General features: G+C 43.8%; 1 protein-coding gene across 16 annotated transcripts in view; it reads right to left on the reverse strand.

Moving 5' to 3' along the window:
* The window catches only part of ptprk (protein tyrosine phosphatase receptor type K), a 167,709-nt gene that overhangs the window by 101,971 nt on the left and 44,745 nt on the right, over nucleotides 1–20,993 (reverse strand). For all 16 annotated transcript variants that reach the window (XR_011979599.1, XM_072676992.1, XM_072677084.1 and 13 more), the window contains one exon: nucleotides 15,825–15,947. Coding sequence is in view for 15 of the 16 variants with exons in the window: in XM_072676992.1 (XP_072533093.1) it covers nucleotides 15,825–15,947 (123 nt within the window). In the remaining variant the exon portion in view is untranslated. The remainder of the gene's footprint in view (nucleotides 1–15,824; nucleotides 15,948–20,993) is intronic.

Consider the following 20,993-nt stretch of genomic DNA (forward strand, 5'->3'; position numbering starts at 1 on the left):
AAGTATAATGTTACTGAGTGTGAATGTACAGCATGTAAAAATGCAGCGTGTAATGTTACAGGACGTATAGTTATTGCAGGTAACGTTATGTGTAACGTTATCAAGTGTATAAATAATAGTTTCTGCATGTAATGACACTGTGGAATATTACCAAGAGTAAATGTACAGTTACAGGATGTAAAGTTTTGGCATGTAATGTTACTTAGTGTAACGTCATTAAAGGGAAATGTAGATACTAAAAGTAATGTTAGTTATTCCTGACTTATTTACATTACATTTACATTGAAGGCATTTAGGAGACACTCTTATCCAGAGCGATTTACAAAAGTGCTTCACTGTTTACTCAGAAAATACCCATAGCTAGCTTGAATGACTAGAATTCAAAGATACCTCTAAATTTAGATACTACTAAACACAAGTCAATTTGGAGACCATAATACTCTACTATTCGCTCAAGTATTCTCAGAAGAGGTGGGTCTTCAGTCTGCGTTTGAAGACAGTAAGCGACTCTGCCGTTCGGACACCCAGGGGAAGTTTGTTTTTTCTGCAGGACAGAAAAAAAGCCTGAACGCTCGTCTTCCGTGGATTTTAAGGGATGGCGGGTCGAGCCGAGCCGTGCTTGAAGCTCAAAGGGCTCTTGTTACAGATTGGCTTTTGACCATTGCCATTAGGTAGGGAGGGGCTGGTTCTTTCTTGGCTTTGTAGACCAGAGTCAGGGTTTTGAATCCGATGCGGGAAGCAGCTACAGGAAGCCAGTGAAAGGTATGCAGCAGTGAAGTTACATGGCTGAACTTGGAGGTGTTGAAAACAACCCACGCTGCTGCATTCTGGATTATAGTTATAGTTTGACTGAAACACGTAATGACAATGTGTGGAAAGGTTTGGGAAACCTTCGTTCTAGGACACATCAACGTGTGTAGGTCGAAGAGAAGAGATTTTTTATGATCTTTTATGTGATCGCATGAACCGGTGGTGTTATTTGCAAAAAAAAATAAAAATAAATAGGAATTATAATTATTAATTATAATTTTGTAAACACTGCCAACATTGTGCTCCACAAAGTGAGGGGAGAGAGAGAGAGAGAGAGAGAGAGAGAGAGAGAGAGAGAGAGAGTATGAGACAGAGAGAGATTGAGTGGGAGTGTTAAACCACTGTGGAGCTGAAACATGAACACAGCACTGCGGTGTAGTCTTACACACTCAGCAGTGTGATTAGGGTTAGCATGAGGCCCAACACAGGACATACAACACCACCACCACACCACTAATCACTGCCTTCCCAACACACACACACACACACACCAGCTCTTTGGCCCCATTACTGCAGTCCCATAACCAATGCTGGTTCTCTAGAGCCATTATTGCAGTTCCATAACCAATGCAGGTTTTCTAGAGCTATTACTGCAGTTCCATAACCAATGCAGGTTTTCTAGAGCTATTACTGCAGTTCCATAGCCAATGCTGGTTCTATAGAGCTATTACTGCAGTTCCATAGCCAATGCTGGTTCTCTAGAGCCATTACTGCAGTTCCATAACCAATGCTGGTTCTCTAGAGCCATTATTGCAGTTCCATAACCAATGCAGGTTTTCTAGAGCTATTACTGCAGTTCCATAACCAATGCTGGTTCTCTAGAGCTATTACTGCAGTCCCATAGCCAATGCTGGTTCTATAGAGCTATTATTGCAGTTCCATAACCAATGCTGGTTCTCTAGAGCTATTACTGCAGTTCCATAACCAATGCTGGTTCTCTAGAGCTATTACTGCAGTCCCATAGCCAATGCTGGTTCTATAGAGCTATTACTGCAGTTCCATAACCAATGCTGGTTCTCTAGAGCTATTACTGCAGTTCCATAGCCAATGCTGGTTCTCTAGAGCTATTACTGCAGTTCCATAGCCAATGCTGGTTCTATAGAGCTATTACTGCAGTTCCATAGCCAATGCTGGTTCTCTAGAGCTATTACTGCAGTTCCATAGCCAATGCTGGTTCTCTAGAGCTATTACTGCAGTTCCATAGCCAATGCTGGTTCTATAGAGCTATTACTGCAGTTCCATAACCAATGCTGGTTCTCTAGAGCTATTACTGCAGTTCCATAGCCAATGCTGGTTCTCTAGAGCTATTACTGCAGTCCCATAGCCAATGCTGGTTCTCTAGAGCTATTACTGCAGTCCCATAGCCAATGCTGGTTCTCTAGAGCTATTACTGCAGTCCCATAGCCAATGCTGGTTCTATAGAGCTATTACTGCAGTTCCATAACCAATGCTGGTTCTCTAGAGCTATTACTGCAGTTCCATAGCCAATGCTGGTTCTCTAGAGCTATTACTGCAGTCCCATAGCCAATGCTGGTTCTATAGAGCTATTACTGCAGTTCCATAGCCAATGCTGGTTCTCTAGAGCTATTACTGCAGTTCCATAGCCAATGCTGGTTCTCTAGAGCTATTACTGCAGTTCCATAGCCAATGCTGGTTCTATAGAGCTATTACTGCAGTTCCATAGCCAATGCTGGTTCTCTAGAGCCATTATTGCAGTTCCATAACCAATGCTGGTTCTCTAGAGCCATTACTGCAGTTCCATAACCAATGCTGGTTCTCTAGAGCCAATACTGCAGTTCTCATGTGTCCTGCATGTGCTTTAGCATTATCTCTTCATCTCAGCATTATCGTATTCCTCTGGGTTCTCCAACAGGCCAGGCTGATATCTGTTACAATCTAAACCTCCACACATGATGAAATCAGAGAGCACCAGCCTCCATAACCCAGACACTTCTGTTTATTTAACCCTTTACAACAGAAGGGGAGAGAGACAGACAGAGAGAGAGAGAGAGAGAGAGAGAGAGACCTAGGTTTAGGTGCAGTAATTTGAACTCTTTATGCTGTGCTGATTAGGAAGCCTCAGATCTCCAGCAGGTGTTTGCGTGGACAAGGTTTAGCAGTGGATCAGCTCAGATCAGAAGGGAGCTGGTGCTGACTGAATGACTGTATTTGGTCGGTGTGCACACTGGGGACACAGCTTCACTCTCAGCTCAAACAAAAGGCTGGGAAAGATCATCTCCTCTTCTGTTCGCATGCTCACATTCCATAAAGACCCGTCTGGAAACTCTGCTCCGATCAGCTGCTAAAGCGCTCCCGCTATCCTGCGCTGATTCCTGCCTGATCGGATCGGTCACAGCGCGCTTGGGGAAAGCTGATTTGCGTTCGGCGGTGGAAAGGCCAGCGCGGGTAAACTGGCCTTAGATCAGTGAGCTGCAATGCCCTGAGGAGGCCGGGTCTGAGCGTCTGATCTCAGATCAGACTGGCAAACACAAACGCGCTCTGCGGAACACGCTTGTTTTAAAGCGGTTTGGATTTAGAGTAGTGGCCCCGCTGATTGGCTGAGCCGTCTAATCAAGAGGCTGCGACTAATTACTGAGGAGAGAGAGAGAGAGAGAGAGAGAGAGAGAGAGAGAGAGAGAGAGAGAGAGAGAGAGAGAGGACAAAGAGAAAAAACTATAAGAAAGCAGAGAAGAGAAAGCGAGAGGAAAGAAAGAGAGAGAGAGAGAACTAGTAGGCTATGAGGAGAGGAGAGACAGATCAGTGAAACAAAGGGAAGAGAGAGACAAAGAAAATGAGAAAGATACAGAAAGGAGGACGGGAGAAAGAGAGAATAGAGAGAGACGAAGAGAGAGAGACAAAGAAAGCAAGGGATGCGAGACTAAGGGGAGGGAAAGAGACCAGAGAAAAAATACTGAACAAGAGAAACCCAGAGAGAGACAGTAAGGGGAATGAGAGCGAGGAAGAAAAGAGTGGGAGAGAGAATGGGGGAAGAGAGAGAGAGAGAGAGAGAGAGAGAGAGATGAAAAATGAAGTGTCTGTGAAATTACTCAGAACATTTCCATCCACCTGGTTTGCTGCCAAAACCAAACTTCTCGGCCAAAACCGCTCAGTGTGCGCACCTCAAAGCATGAGTCGCTCCGTAATCTCTTACAGACTTGCCTATGTGCTTGCTAACTCTGTATAACTCGTTACAGTTATGTTTTTGTGTGAAAATGCTCTTCTTTACATGAACAACCATCCAGAGTCGAGCTCTATTAGCAGAGAACCTGGAATGCCTGTTTCTGTAGGCAAATGTTTTCCTTTTTTCAGAGAAAAAAAAATCTATTACCATATAAGCCTGTTACAGCTACCTTTTCTTGAGTAAAAACTCCACAAGGGCATCTAATCAGCATCAGAAATAATAAACCCGCCATAGCTTTTCACATGACAAATTAACCAGAATCCTGCTCTATTGCAGAGATTTCATTATCAAACTGGTTAAAAGTCCAGTATATTTGAATATTTGGGGTTAAAATGTAAAATTCCCTCCTTTTAACAAGGAATACCAACCAGAATCAAGCTATTGGTATAACACTCAGGTGTATGTTGGGGTGAAAATGTCCCTTCTGACGAGGAAAACCAACCAGGATGTCTTTTCTTATCTTTGTCTGAGGAGAAATTAAGCAGATCTCAATACTGTTTTACTGGCTTCAACAGCAGAGTTTAATTGTGAGGGGCTTTGGACCCAAATGAGAAAAGCATAAGATCTCCTTCTGCTCTGATAGACAGCTGAAAGAGATCTTTATAAGAAATGAGGAGATCCGACACTTCACGTCTTATGTGAATCTTATTCAGCTGAGACTAAGGTGAGCCCAGTCAGATCGAACAGAAAATAGGCAACCTGTGAGACATTAGAAAGAGACGCTAGAGCTTCTCAGGAGCTCAGAAAACTGTTAGGTCTCACATTGGTCTTAAACTGAACGGAACCTAGAGAAATTACGAGACCTTCACTGGATATCTCTTTTCCCTGGGTTCTTTTGGGGTGAAATGCCCCTTTAAGAATCTAGCTAGAACATTGCAACACTCCTAAAAACAGAGCATTCCTGACCGTGATGACTGTGTAATGTATGAGTAACTTCACTATGCTCCAAACCACCGAACTAAGCTATCAGCCAAACCCACAATAAGTGACTAAGTGTTTTTAAATGAAGCCCAGGCCGACACACCCAAACGGTTAACACATCCAGATCGCTCTTACAGCCAGAAACCCTCGCGCTCATTCCAGAGAGCTCTTTCCTAAGTGCTGTATTTCAGGAATGACAGTATAAATCAGTAAAGGTTCTCCTGAAACCAATGGACTGAGCCAACGCGATTGGAAATCCTGCAGATGCCCCTCTTGAAGAAAAGTTTTAACACCAGCTGAGAAGACCGAAAGAAAAGTGCAGCGAATGAGCAACGCCAGCAGTTTCCCCTTTTGATCCGCCCACAGCCGCCCACTACCACTCCTGACTGGCTTACACATGCACACTTTCTAAATTGGCTTAAATCAACTGGGCTGTTGGCAGTGATGTGAAAGTGGCCATTTCTGTAGCTTTTTAGAAGAAAGAAAAAAAAAGCAACGCCTAAAGGGAAGAAGCCTGAATGCCAGAAGCATCCAAACTGGAGCAAAACATCCAGCAATCCAGCAAAAAAAATCCCATTTATCTGAACAAACACTCGCCTCTGTTGTCTTCTACTGCATGTGTGCTCCTGTAACACTTCAATATCCCACCAGGAAAGCTCCTGACCAGTATAGGCTAGGGTTTTGATTGTTTGACGGTGTAGCTGGTCAACCAGTGTGACCAACTTGACCAAGTTGGCCCATCAGCAAGATCACGCTCATCGACCAGCATGACTATGCTGGTCCACCAGAATGACCGGGTTGACCAAACTGGTTAACCAGTGGGACCAGCCTGACAACCAGCTTTGTCGTGCTGGTTAGGCCGAAAGCCCATCTAGTCTTTAAAACTCAAATGAAAACAAAGTCTAAGCTGGTCTAGAGCTAAGCTGGTTATCCAGTTTACCAGTGTGTCTGTGCCTTTTGGGTTAAAATGTAAACTAAGGGAAGCTAACCAAACTCAAGTTGTTAGCAGAACACCTGGCTATGCTTTTGGGATGAACATGTCTTGCTTATCAGACAAAAACAACCAGAACCAAGCTCTGTTAGCAAAACCTTGAAATGTGAAATGCCCCATTATTTATTGGGGAAACCAACCACAATGAGGCTGGGATGCAGAAACAGATCTTTCTCTCTGTTATCTACAGATGAATCAAGCGACTGAACGAAAGCGGCGGTGTCAGCGCGGATCAAAACAAACAAGCAGCGCCACAGAGCGCTGTCGCACTCCCCTCTGCTGCGCATCACAAGATGGCTGACAAAAGGCATCACAAGATGGCTGACGAGACATCACAAGATGGCTGTCAAACGCATATCCTCCGCCTGTCTACCCCACTATCCTCAACACTCAGGGCAGCCCAATTTTCCTGGATCAGTAGATCCTCATTTTCCATAATAACCAAAAACATGCAAGTTACAGTTGTAGTATTCTAGCATTTGTCCTTCATATTCTTTATATATATATATATATATATATATATATATATATATATATATATATATATATATATATATATATATATATATACAGTGAGTCCAAGAAGTATTTGATCCCTTGCTGATTTTCTTTGTTTGCCCACTAATAAAGACACTATCCTTCTGCACTTTTAATGGTAGATATATTCTAACATGGAGAGACAGAATATCAAGACAAAAATCCAGAATATAATTTTAAAGAATATATTTTAATTAATTTGTATTTCAATGAGGAAAATAAGTATTTGATCCCTCTTGCCAAACACACTCAATACTTAGTGGCAAAGCCTTTGTTTGCAAGCACAGCGGTGAGACGTTTGTTGTAGTTAACCACAAGTTTAGCACACACACCAGGGGGAATTTTGGCCCACTCTTCTTTGCAGATCCTCTCTAAATCATGAAGGTTGGTGGGCTGTCGCTTGGCAACTCTGACCTTCAGCTCCCTCCATAGATTTTCGATCGGATTGAGGTCTGGCGACTGGCTGGGCCACTCCATGACCTTAATGTGATTTTTCTTGAGCCAATCCTTTGTTGCCTTTGCTGTATGTTTAGGGTCGTTATCATGTTGGAAGACCCAACCACGGCCCATTTTCAGATCCCTGGCAGAGGGGAGGAGGTTGTCCCTCAGGATTGTGCGGTACATGGCTCCATCCATCTTCCCAGTGATGCGGTGAAGTAGCCCTGTACCCTTGGCAGAGAAACACCCCCAAAACATTATGCTTCCACCTCCATGCTTGACGGTGGGCACAGTGTTCTTGGGGTCATAGGCAGCATTTTTCTTCCTCCACACATGGCGGGTGGAGTTGAGGCCAAAAAGTTCAATTTTGGTCTCGTCTGACCACAAAACCTTCTCCCAATAACTTGGTTCATCTTTCAAATGATCATTGGCATACTTGAGGCGCGCCTCCACATGTGCTCTCTTCAGCAGGGGTACCTTTCGGGCACTGCAGGATGTGAATCCATTGTTGCGCAAAGTGTTGCCAATTGTTTCCTTGCAAACTGTGGTCCCAGCTGCCTTCAGGTCATTTGCTAACTCCTGCCGAGTGGTTGCAGGACGATTTCTGACTGTTCTCAGCATCATTGCCACCCCACGAGGCGAAATCTTCTTTGGAGCACCGGGCCGAGGTCTGTTGATTGTCATGTTATACTCTTTAAACTTTCTGATAATTGCACCAATAGTTGTTACTTTCACATCCAACACCTTACTAATCTTTTTGTAGCCCATTCCAGCTTTGTGAAGGTCAACAATTCTGACTCTGAGGTCCTGTGACAGCTCTTTGGTTTTACCCATGTTGGAGACTTGAAATCTGTGTGATCTGTCTGATTCTGTGGACAGGTGTTTTTCACACAAGTGATTAGTGAGAACAGGTGGCTTCAGGTCAGGTAACAAGTTGATTGGGAGTGTCTAACTGGTCTGTAAAAGCCAGAACTGCTAATGAATACTAAGGGATCAAATACTTATTTCACTCCATGAAATACAAATCAATTAATATATATTCCTTAGATTTATTTTCTGGATTTTCTTTTTAATATTCTGTCTCTCCATGTAAGAATACATCTACCATTAAAAGTATAGAATGATCATGTCTTTATTAGTGGGCCAACGAAGAAAATCAGCAAGGGATCAAATACTTCTTGGACTCACTGTATATATATATATATATATAAAAGCTATTTAGGATTACCTGCTGCTAATGACAGCTCTATGGTCACAGCATTTTAGCATTCATGGTCATTTCTGCTAATGGATCTATTTGTATTTTTATTAATTTAGCATGTATTGTTATCGCCACCGTTGTCAAACACGCGGTTCCATTTGCATGTGGTTAGAAGCATTTTCTTTAACCCATAATGCAGTACATGAGACCCACTGAAGCAGAAAATAAAGAGTCTACAGCAAAGCTTTTGTTGCATTATGTCTGCACTGGGTACACGCTAGGTTGCTAATAGCTCCACATCACCCCATTTCAAGCATGCTAGGCCTGTTTTCGGAATTCCACAGGCCAGTGGCAAAGGCAACGGAGGTCCGCTCCCTTTCTTTCTCCCTAATGCACTTGTGCTGACCCACATTAAGGCGTTTCCACTGCCTGTGAGGGGAGTTCACCCATTTGCCGGGCGCAGAGATGGATTGGGAGATGTAGAGCGTGACAGAGAGGGAAGCTACGGAGAAAAACACTGTTCCTTAAGAGCCAGGAACATAACCGGCAGCCATGTTGACAGGCAACCAAATCAGAGTATACGCCAACAATAGCCACAGTGGCTGAGCTAAGGTGGGGCCGAGGTCACAGTTGTCCCCAGGCCTGCTACATGATGGAGCTGTACTGTTATAAGCATTTATAAGGAAAAGAGAAGGTATTTTATCATGGGTAATATTTTAATATTATGCTAACACATTCACATCAAGTGCTAACCCCACTGAAAAAGACCAGCTTTTGCTGGTAGTTGGTTTAGGATGGTCTAAGCTGGTCTCTGATGGTCAAGGTGGTTGAAAAGCTGGTTATCCAGAAAAACGCATATCCTAGCTGGTTAACCAGCTCTTGACCAGCATACCTTATGTTGCATCTGACTGTGGTTATGCTTAGTCATGCTGGTCAACCAGCTCAAACAGAATGGCCAAGCTTACTCATACTGGCTTGTCTAGCTTGGTCTGTTTGATCATGCTTGTAGACCAGGTGGACCATCAAAATCAAGAGCTAAGTACGTCAACTAGCATGATCAGCTTGACCAGCCTTTTTCCAGCAGGAGCTTCAGTAGCTTCAAATGAGACCAGCGCTTAAAGACTACTACCAAGAAATCCGAATGAGGTGAACGACCGACACTAGCAACAAATCAGATCATGTGAAGCCCGCCAACTTGAAACAGAACAATGCTAATACACACAATACTGTAATATATTAATATTGTTAATAAACGGGCGAGTTAGACCAAGCGCCCTCTCTAGCCTTTAAAAATCAGAAAAGGCCGAAAAAGTAAGGCTCATTTTTTTTATTTTTTTTTGCAGCACGTTCCTGTTACTTGAAAAGGGTTAAATCTGACTGTGGTGAGAAATCACTCAGTCACACGTTTCATATTAACTGTGGGAGCAATCCAGAGCTGAAAATGACCAAGCAGGAGTCCAGCAGTGGGCACTTTCGAGAAACGTCCACCAACTTGAAACAGAACAATGCTAATACACACAATACTTTTAATATCACAGTAATATTTTAATATCATGCTAGCACACTAACATCAAATCAGACAAAGGCTAACAAACGCTTGAACTTTAACACAAACTAGCTGAAAAATCAAACTTTTAAATCCAGTCCAGTGTAAACACATGCTAAAATCAGATCCAAACATTCCTAACATAATATTGCTTACATATTGCGCTAAGCTAAATCACACTGAGTGCAGACAGGTACTCAGAGCTGTGAGAGTTTTGCAGACTCAGGAGAACGTGAGGGAGCATGGACCACGTCCGGGAAGATGAAGTGAGCCTGCAGGGAGGACAGTACGGGAGCATGGCACGAATGGCATTAACGTTCATCATGCCGCAGCAACTCCTGCCGCTACAGTAGCGGAGGTTTGCTGCTTGTTGGAAGGAGGAACAGGGGCGTGGGGGTTCCGTGAAAAGTGATCATTCTTTCCTTTCCATTAGCAGATTCCTTTCACCAACATCTCATCTGCAAGACATCAGTTAAGCAAAACCCACATGTTGTTCATGCCACACCCTGCAAGTCTGGAGCTCGACTGGAGAAACGAGGAGACACTGTTAAATGAGGTAATCAAGAGAAAGACAGCTATCTAGAACATTTCTTGCTGGATTGTAAGGTCCTGTGACAGGTGACCTACTGGTGTCTGCTGGTCATCTGATAATCTCATCATCCTGACTTCTTCGGTTTTCTTTTCTCACGGGTTTTCTTTATGCAGGTGGAGAATCTTCAGCAATGAAGTCTGATGACAGACATTACTGTTTTAATGATGTCTCAATTAAACAGTAGCTCTCAGTAGAGCTTCACAATATGGCCAAAATCCTGCTATACTGATTATACTGTATGACTTCACAGTTGCTGCAGACCTCACAGTAGGACATAAACGCCTAGGTCATTGATGGCCCAGAGGCCCAAAGAGCGAGTCCTGACCTCAATGCTGTAGAGCATCAACATTAGCCCCTTCACATAATGCCCCATCATTATTACATTTTGAGTAAGACTCCTGCTGATGCCATGAAGCCACCCTTCGCCAAGAGTGCCGCAGAGCATAACTAGCCTCACTCTTTCTGGGAGGGTAGAATCACCTTAGCGGTCTCCTCCAAGTGGTTTAAAGAGATGTAGTGGAGGAGGCCATGAGCGACCGAAAAAAAGGAAAAGGCTGAAAAAGTAAGGCTCATTTTTGGCTTTCCAGTTCAGCCTTCCTTTTGCAGCACGTTCCTGTTACTTGAAAAGGGTTAAATCTGACTGTGGTGAGAAATCACTCAGTCACACGTTTCATATTAACTGTGGGAGCAATCCAGAGCTGAAAATGACCGAGCAGGAGTCCAGCAGCGGGCAGTTTCGGGAAACGTCAGTGATTATGGGTAATGACAAATACTCCAGACATGCTGCTACTGGATTACTGCAGCCGTGAGTCATGATAACTCACACAAGGACCAGTGCGCTTTAATAAGAGAGAGAGAAAAGCCCTCAGTGACCAAACACTAAACGACAAAAGTACCTGCTGTTCTTCACTCTATTAGGACGTTTATTCTCTCCATGCGGCCGACAACAGCAGGGCTGCCCTACATGGACAAAACGCTACAACTGAAATTACACTGCTACGCATTTTAACTGCCCTGCATAGATACAGACATACAGTTATTATATATAGAAAATTTCTTTATTTAATTTTTTTTCTCACTATGTACCACCCCTGTTCACCATTCCGTTATAGCTCCACCTCAAAACAAAGCAGCCAGTGAGTGGAAGCACAAGGTAGGTATTTCACTCACTAATTTCTAGTGTCCAGTGAGTGAAAGTACATGGTGGGTATTTCTAATAAAGTGGCCGGTGAGTAAAAGTACAAGGTAGGGGTTTCTAATAAAGTGGCCAGTGAGTGGAAACACAAGGTAGGGGTTTCTAATAAATTGGCCAGTGAGTGGAAGCACAAGGTAGACGTTTCCATTAAAGTGTCATCTGTAATATCATGATAACTAAAATATTGTGCAGCCCTGGAAAACAGTAGTTACAATTTATGAGTCTCACTAAAACAAACACACACACACACACACACACACACACACACACACACAATCCTTTCTGACAGTGACGCAAGGCCACGACCGTTAGCACCTGAATAAAAAAACAATTTGAGCTCGATTTATATTCATGATTAAGCCTCTGAACTGGAAGTAACCCACTGCCGGGCCAAATTAAACTAACAGATGGCTTCCAAATGCACAAGAACCAATAAAGTTTATTGAAGTCGGACTGCCGGCCTGCTTTTATGTGACACTTGTGACGCAGCAGGGCAGCAGCAGAGGAAAGCAAAGAGGTTCTGACTCTGGAACAGCTGAAAGAACCTCAGGCCAGTGACCTTCTTTGCTGCCTTTGCATGATTAATTACCCAATCTGGTGTTAATTGGGAGATTTACCTCAGAGTGAAAAGCTCTAATTTCGTTCAGCACATCCTCCTGTCTAAAGAAACAAATGGCTGAGCTTTAGAGGGGTGAACAGGGAAGGTCACCATGCTTTCTTTCACACTGCTACACACAGCTTATCTAAACGCTTCACCCCCTTGTACTTTCACTCACTGGCCACTTTATTAGAAACGCCTACCTTGTGCTTCCACTCACTGGTCACTTTATTAGAAACACCTACCTTGTGCTTCCACTCTCTGGCCACTTTATTAGAAACACCTACCTTGTGCTTCCACTCACTGGTCACTTTATTAGAAACGCCTACCTTGTGCTTCCACTCACTGGTCACTTTATTAGAAACGCCTACCTTGTGCTTCCACTCACTGGCTGCTTTGTTAGAAACACCTACCATGTGCTGCTTTGTTGTAACACAGTCAGAACTGTTTCGTAACAAGACCAATATTAACTGGTTAATTGGTTCTCGAGAAACAATGGCACGTTAATGGGAAAGGGCAACATTGTACTGAGTCCAAAGGCTTCTATGGCCTTGCTTCACTACCTACAGTGCATTTGGTTCCCATTTCTAACTTTGCTTACATCCTTTTTCTATAGCCTTTGTGCTAATGTTTCCCAACCAGTAAATGCTGTTCTTTCAAGCTTATTCGATCTTATTTGGGATAAGAAATAAAAAAGTACAACCTATAAAAAGTGGAACACTACAAATATCAGGATTTATAGCCACCTATCAGGTTTTAAAGTAAGAGTTTGTATCGGCAGATACTTGAAAATCTGGTACTGGAAAGGAAAAAGTGGTATCGTGTTTTTAATGAAGCAATCATTGAGTGGAAGCACAATGTAGGTGTTTCTAACATAATGGCCAATAAACACTATAAATATCAGGGTTTATAGCCATCTATTCAGCAGATACTTGAAAATCTGGTATTGGTACCGGAAAGGAGAAAGTGGTATTGGTTTCTAATAAAGTGGAAGCACAAGGTAGGTGTTTGTAATAAAGTGGCCAGTGAGTGGAAGCACAAGGTAGGTGTTTGTAATAAAGTGGCCAGAGAGTGGAAGCACAAGGTAGGTGTTTCTAATAAAGTGGCCAGTGAGTGGAAGCACAAGGTAGGTGTTTCTAATAAAGTGGCCAGTGAGTGGAAGCACAAGGTAGGTGTTTCTAATAAAGTGGCCAGTGAGTGAAAGCACAAGGTAGGTGTTTGTAATAAAGTGGCCAGTGAGTGGAAGCACAAGGTAGGTGTTTCTAATAAAGTGGCCAGAGAGTGGAAGCACAAGGTAGGTGTTTCTAATAAAGTGGCCAGAGAGTGGAAGCACAAGGTAGGTGTTTCTAATAAAGTGGCCAGTGAGTGGAAGCACAAGGTAGGTGTTTCTAATAAAGTGGCCAGTGAGTGGAAGCACAAGGTAGGTGTTTCTAATAAAGTGGCCAGTGAGTGGAAGCACAAGGTAGGTGTTTCTCATAAAGTGGCCAGTAAAGACTATAAATATCAGGATCTATTGATTATTTGAGTCAGAGTTGGTATCTGTGCTCTGTATCAGCAGATACTTGAAAATCAGGTATTGGTATCGGAAAGGAAAAAATGGTATTGGTGCATCCCTAGTGAATACACATCAAATGAAACAAAACTTTAAGCTCTTATTCTGTACTCATTATGATTGGAGTCTTAGGTTTTAACGTACAAAGACAATGTACAACATTTTTTGAACAGTTTCTGTTGGTACATTCATCATGACACAACAGCTGATACTTTGAAAACTATGTAAAAACTTGAAAATGGCTGACAGATGTTCCGCCACAAACAATACTGTTAATGGGCTGCATGTGAACAAATACATGGGATCGTTCGTGACAGTCATATGTCTTATGCATAACTTCTAGCCACGTGTGTAAGAAGCAGCAGTTGCAAAACGAGCCAATAAAACTCATTCTGAGCTCAAATCCAACACAAGGATTAGCTGTATGACATTTGTCTCTGTGTAAAGAGTGTTAGCTACAAAAATAAAAAGCAAGTTGTTTTTTTAATTCTCGAAGAGAAAGAGAGAGACAGAAAGTAAGAAAAACAGAAGATGTCTCTTGCATTAGCATGATAAGCTAGTTACATTAACTGTTTGAGCGGAAAGCGCCAACAATCCATTTCGAGTTGCTAATATCCAAGCTGGATAAATGAGTACGTCTACATAAACAGCCAGGAGTTTACACGTCTGCGGAATGAGTGTACACTTTCCTGAAGGGCATGAAAACCGTTTCTCGGGTGCTAATAATCTCGAGTCAGAAAAAAGAACGGCGCTAGCCGTACACCTTTGCTTACAGTAAACGTCTCGCAGTTCCTGCAGAAACACAGGCTGATTAAAGAAGGTGCCGGAAAGGAGTTAGAAAAACAAGCCCAATAATGTTAGTAACCATGAATAAAAGCTATTATCCTCCCACTAGGAATACACCCATGACCTTTTGCTAATTGGAGTTCATTGTTAGTCGTGTTAGAACCTCCACATACTTCCACATTTCTATAACCGTCTGCGAGCTCAGCGCTTATTATTAAAGCAGTTGGAATCCCGCTGTAGGAGTCTGAGAGCTTTCTGCTTCAGGAAAGTTTACTTTTGAATAGCATATTTCTGTAATCCTGGCATGTTAAATGATGTGGAAATGCGGACGAAATTGCAATTGCTGACCTTAAAGCTCTTAGCTAAAAACTGTATGAGGTTCAGGGCTAAAAGTAACTGTTTAACAGGCACAGGTCACATTTAGCTGTGGACTAAATGATGAATTTACTATGCTAATAGAGGTTTAGCTCTGAAAACCCTGCACAGCAGCGACCATGGAGTACCATATTGGACTGTTCTGCTCCAACTCACCTCAAGTCGTTCAAGTCGTCAGCTCATTAATAAATCCGCCTGAGTGGGTTAGAGCAGGGGAAAATACTAAACCCATGCCAAACAGAACCACTGTACTACTAATAGAGCCACTGGACACGGCAGCATTTTCCTGTTTATTTTAATTTTTTTGCTTTTCCAAATGACCCTGCAAATGTGTGTGTGTGTGTGTGTGTGTGTGTGTGTGTGTGTGTGTGTATGTTCCGGTTGTCTTTTTTTATTGCACAAATGTTCTCGAGGCAGGACCCCAGTTGAACACATTCAAGGCAGGATCCCAATCGAATGCTCAAGGCAGGGTCAAACAGAACATTTGAATGCTCAAGACAGAATTTGACATAAATGCTTTTTCAAACACTATTATTCTAAGAAGCCCAGAATGCTCGTCAGGATCCCAATCGGACGCTTGAGGTAGGATACCAATGAGATGTTTAAGACAGGATCCCAGTCGGATGCTTGAGGCAGGGTCCAACAGAATATTTGAATGCTCAAGAATTTGATATAAATGCTTTTTCAAACACTATTATTCTAAGAAGGCCAGAATGCTCGAGACAGGATCCACCAGGATCCCAATCGGACGCTCGAGGCAGGATCCCAATCGGACGCTCGAGACAGGATCCCAATCGGACGATCGAGACAGGATCCCAATCGGACGCTTGAGGCAGGATCCCAATCGGACACTTGAGACAGGATCCCAATCGGACGCTTGAGGCAGGATCCCAATGAGACGTTTAGGACAGGACCCCAATCGGACGCTCGAGGCAGGATCCAACAGAACATTTGAATGCTCAAGAATTTGATATAAATGCTTTTTCAAACACTTTACTATTCTAGAAAGCCCTGAATGCTGGAGACAGGATCTACTGTATTAATTAAAACATTTGCACAGTCTTGTGTTGAACAGAACATTTGAAAGCTTTAGTGTCTGACCTTGAGGTAGTTCAGAGGACAGGTACGGCACTTCCTGAGCGCTGACATGGGTCCAGTCAAAGTCATCATATGGGTCCTGCTGGTAATCACACTGTGCCGGACCGTCATCAAATGAGCAACCGCCTGCAAAACACACACACACCCCAGGTTAATACCCAACAACTAGAACACTATTGAAAACATGCACATGAGCTTTCATACAGAAACACATTGCAGTTAATGTATTTTGCACAGAAATCTGAGTCAACAGTCTCAGTCATAGAACAAAGCTCTGTCCTCCTTCACACTCTCACACACGCTCATTCTTCTCTCTGCCTTCACACACGTACAGGTGCGACCGCCCACAGTAAAAAAAACCTCCACCTGCTTATTCTGCTGCTGTCGCAAGAAAACCTCCCGTATCTGCAGAGCTGATTTTATTTTATTTATTATTCATTTTTGCACATGCTTTCAGCTGACCGGTTCATTTTCCAAAGTCCATTTAAAGCTTAGGGAGCTTAAAATAAGGCTATTAATTGAAATATCTAATGCGTTCTGGATTTTCATGCCAAAACATGCTTCATGCAGAAACACTGAGCACAGATTTTTCCTTGGATGATTTTCTTGACAGATTTTCTCAAAAAGGTGAATCAAATATGAATCACTGACAGAAGCAGTGAATCATCAGAGAGTCTGTGTGTGTGTGTATGTGTGTGTTTTGGCAACACCTCATGCCCCAACACCATGAAAATTGGAGTGAGATGTGGAGTGAGTAAGGTTTAAAACATTTCAGAGGAAGGTAGGTTGGTTGGTAGAGCGACACCAAAGAGGAACCACTTTTGGTTCCATAAAGAACCATGTTTGCACAAGAGATGTGGGAGTTTAAAGAATCTTTAAATTGGTAAAGAACCTGAACATCAACTGAAGGTTCCTTAGACCTGTAAAAGGTTCTTCACACCTCTCTTACAAACATGGTTCTTTGTGGAACCACAGTTGCTCTTCTATGGCACCACTCAAACACTCATTTGAGTGTAGATAGACTGACAGATGAACAGATAGACAGACAGGTTGCTGTGGAGCTTGATCATGGTCTCAGTAGCGCCCCCTACAGCTGTTGGGTGAAACAAGCTTGTTGGTGGCTGAAGCTGCTCAGAGCCGCTCTGAATCTATTGTCTGGTCCTGCATTTTGCCGTTTACTGTCATTTGTCTGTAGCTCGGTCTCCCTCAGCGAGCCCACACAGCCAATAAAATATAGTAAATTGACAAATATAAGAACAGATTTGTGGATCATGTTTTTGGTTAGCGATCCTGAAGTAAAGCTGTACAATGTAGGGAAAAAACGTACTTTGCACTATTGTGTTGTTGTGCGATACATTTTGCGATGTATACAAAAAATGTTTTTTTCTACCAGATTCCTTCGGCAGCCAGTGATCCAGCGTGCCATAATATTAATAATGTCCACTATGCATGGAAGATTGGAGCTAAGCGATACTAGGTAGATGCTGAAACGATACATTGTGCAGGCCTTATCCTGAACACATCTATTTTAGGCCTCTGCCCATGTCTCCCGCTGCCAGTGATGCTGCATGTGTACAGAGCTGACAAGGAGGGAGAGAGAGAGAGAGAGAGAGAGAGACACAGAGACAGAGAGAGAGAGAGAGAGAGAGAGAGAGAGAGAGAGAGAGAGACAGAGAGAGAGAGACAGACAGTGACAGAGAGAGAGAGGCTTCAGGACACTTCTGTCATCCCCTCATTCTTTTTCTTTCACTGCCTCCTCTCTCTCTCTTTCTCACTCGCTTTCTCTCCCTCTCTCTGTGTCATCCAGAGATGAGTGCAAAAAAGAAACTCTTATAGTCTGCCCGGCCTGAGATGTGTCAGCAAAAAAAAGAAAGCAAGAGAGAGGACAGAAAAAGGGAGGAGATAGCAGAAGGAATCAAGAGGGAAAATGAGAGGGACTGGGGAAAAGCGAACATGGGAAAGAGAGCAGGAGAGATGTAAGAGAAAGTTGGAGGAGAGAGAAAGGACAGAAAGAAAAAGAGAAGGAGAGAGAGAGATTTACACTGTAATTCCTCTGCGTGTAGTAAAGGACAGGGACCGTGTGGACTGTATGTATGCATGTGTACGAGACGCCCGCTGGGTTCTCCTGAACCCTGAAACTACCTAAACCCTCAGAAGTAGCACTTCTCCAAAACCCACAACATCCTCTTAGCCCAGGAATCCTCCCAAACCACAGATCCCTCATGTCCTCTACAAAACCTCTGGCATCCAGGGAATCTCTGCTCTCAGATTTCCCCCAATCCGAAGCGCGAAGCCCGGAGTGCCCACCTTTCCCCTGCTGCACAGGTGAACCGGACTGCAGCCAAAGAAGCTCATTTCATCTATGAGCCAATCACGCTCTCCTGGCAAATCCAACATCCACCGAGAGCTCATCGCGACCAGGCTGGATTTACGGCCTTCGTTCTTCTGCATGTCCAGGATGCAGCTAGTCAGAGCTTTGCGCACCTCAGAGCTGCGATGACACGGTCACAAGCAAGCAAACAACCTCGAACACAGCAATGTTCTGCACACTTGCACACGTTGCCAACATATTGTCCATCGGCTGAGACGCATTTGTCTGCAATGCAACAGATGAAGTCTTTGCGCGTAAAATCTACAGATATGCGGCCAAATAACTCTCAAATGGCTCTCGGGGGGCCGAATGCAATCAGATACTCCAGACAGCAATGTTCCAACATGTAGTGTACAGCCTTCCCAGATAAGTACAGGCGATCACTGTAGCAATGGGGGACAAATCCCCTATTTGTCCCTAGTTTTCAGGAGAAACGCTGCTCCCCCTTTTCAGCCGATTGGTTCCATTCAACATGAACATTTTTCACTCCGCCTTCTCTGGAACTGAGCAATGTCCCTTCAAAACTCTATATGTTAAATACATGTAACTCAGTGAGCAAACATAACTTCTGCTCTCAAACTTCCCCCCCTCCTCATTATCACCTGTAGAAAGGTCAAAGCCTCGGCGCTCTACATTCTCTGACCTTTCGAGCGCCCGCTGTTGTGTCAGGCAGAGAAAGGAAGAAATCTGCATTTTAATACAGACAAAAGCAGCCGTTAATTAAGCGTGTTCTGCAGGACGCTCGGGTCAAGATGTTCCCATTCAGCAGGTGGAACGAGGTCCAGCCGCAATCTAACCAAATGACCTGTGCTTGGGAACTTTCACATTACAGTAAACGTAGACGACCACACAAGGACATGTAGTGCTTCCTCTGATGCTTTATGCTAAAGCGACTTGGCTACGCTATGCGTCCGATTTCTGTACTGTTTCTAATTAGTTCGTGGCCAAATAAGCTCATTTCCCTATGGGCATTTAAGAGAGCCACTTTGAGGGCACGGTGAGAGGGGGGGGCACTGATTGGTTGGGGGGGGGGGTGTTGGTGGTGGTGGCAGGCCTGTAGTTGCGAGTTTGGCGACACGCTGCTAAGCTTGATTAATAGGCAGAGCAAGCAAACCTGGATTAACCAGCTCACTAAATAAACAGTGAACAACACCCCTAAGACCATTCACTCGACCTTGTGCTCTTAAGAATGAGGCTTTATCCTCTAAACACAAGGAATCTGTCTCATTCTACCTTTCTGTCGGTCGACCTTACCCTAGTTTTTATTCTCAACACTTGTGTCGCTAGCTCAGCAGCTGTCAACAGCAGCTGAACTGAGCGGAGTCTGATTCTCGGTGTAACTGTGGCCAAGCTAGCTAAGCAAAGACTAGCTTAGTGAACGGGCCGCAGAGCCAACATCACTTCACGCCTTAAGGAAATTTAAATAGAGCTTGCTGTCTATTCAATAGCGGTGGGTTTGATGGTGGGATGATATTGTATGGAAGCCACATACATGTACAACCATCTGTGCTACTTGCTGGTAATATCATCATGTACCACGGTATTATTTTGAGTAAGTATTAAAAAACCCTAGAGCCTGGTGTAAGCGCTTGTGTGTTTTGGAAGTCCCTTGCAATTCGATCACCGAAGACGCATGTTAATGCTAGGTGTGAACAGGGCCCTCAGTGTGTGCATTTCCTTCAGTCTGTGTTTATATTAACTGCAAGCGCAAGGGCCACTCATGATTCTTAGCCGTTAGTACCATGCTGTAAGTTGGTGTACATAAGCTTCCACTACCTCCAAAGCTACGCTGTTAATGTCTCGAGTGATCCATTATATTTGGGGTAAGGGGGACGAGGACGGGGTACTGTGATTTAGATATCTGGCCAAACTGCTGCTTTAATGTGAAAGGGCCACAGCTAAGGAATTAAAAAAACAAGACGTTTCAGATTCAGCAGCATCAATCAACCCGTAGAAAAAGAAAGGAGGGGGGGAAAAAAAAACAACACCCCGAGCCTCCAAAGTTTGGAGTCAGCCTAATGCGCCTGACATTTCCATAGTGCAAACAAATCAGAACCGAGACGTTTTCAGGCAAAGCCCTTTCGCCTTCACGACTGACAGAGAGAGCGAGAGAGTGCGCGCGAGCGAGCGAGAGAGAGAGGGGGAGAAAGAGGCAGCCTGCATTACCACAAAATTCAAAATTAATAACTTGTGTCAACTTAGCAGCGTTTAATCTTCAATTTAAAGGTGTTGACTCGACACTGGCTGCCTTTGTGTTTGCCTGCGCCGCCGTCGAACATCAAATGAATGCAAATGCACAAGACGCCCGGAGGAAAGAGAGAGAGGGAGAGAGAGAGGGAGGGGGAGAATGAGAGAGAGAGAGAGAGAGAGCGAGAGAATTTTCTCTCATAACAATCTTCCTCTCTCCGTCCTGTCAGACTGTGAGCGGACTGGCTGTATGTAAATCAGCAGAACCCTGTTCTCACCGCTGTACTTCAAAAAAGGCCAACACACCAAAACACGAAGCTGACAGCGACCTCACACACACACACACACGCTCACACACACTGATCCGAATGCCCAAAACTTCTGAAGTTAGCAATGACGTGCTAATATGCTAATACGGATAATCCTGTCCTTCAGGTTGTCGGTTTAACGTCTCTGGCGTGAATACACCATACACTGTCCTGCTAAGGGACGTGCATTCAGATTTCGAAAGCAGAGGACACTTCGGAGTTACCGATAGGACATGGGTGAGAAACAAGCGCATTCGCCAACATCAGCGTATCGAAAACGCCCAGTTAGCATCGCAGGTTTGTGCG

The sequence above is a fragment of the Salminus brasiliensis genome, chromosome 1 (assembly GCF_030463535.1).
Source record: "Salminus brasiliensis chromosome 1, fSalBra1.hap2, whole genome shotgun sequence".
NCBI lineage: Eukaryota > Metazoa > Chordata > Actinopteri > Characiformes > Bryconidae > Salminus > Salminus brasiliensis.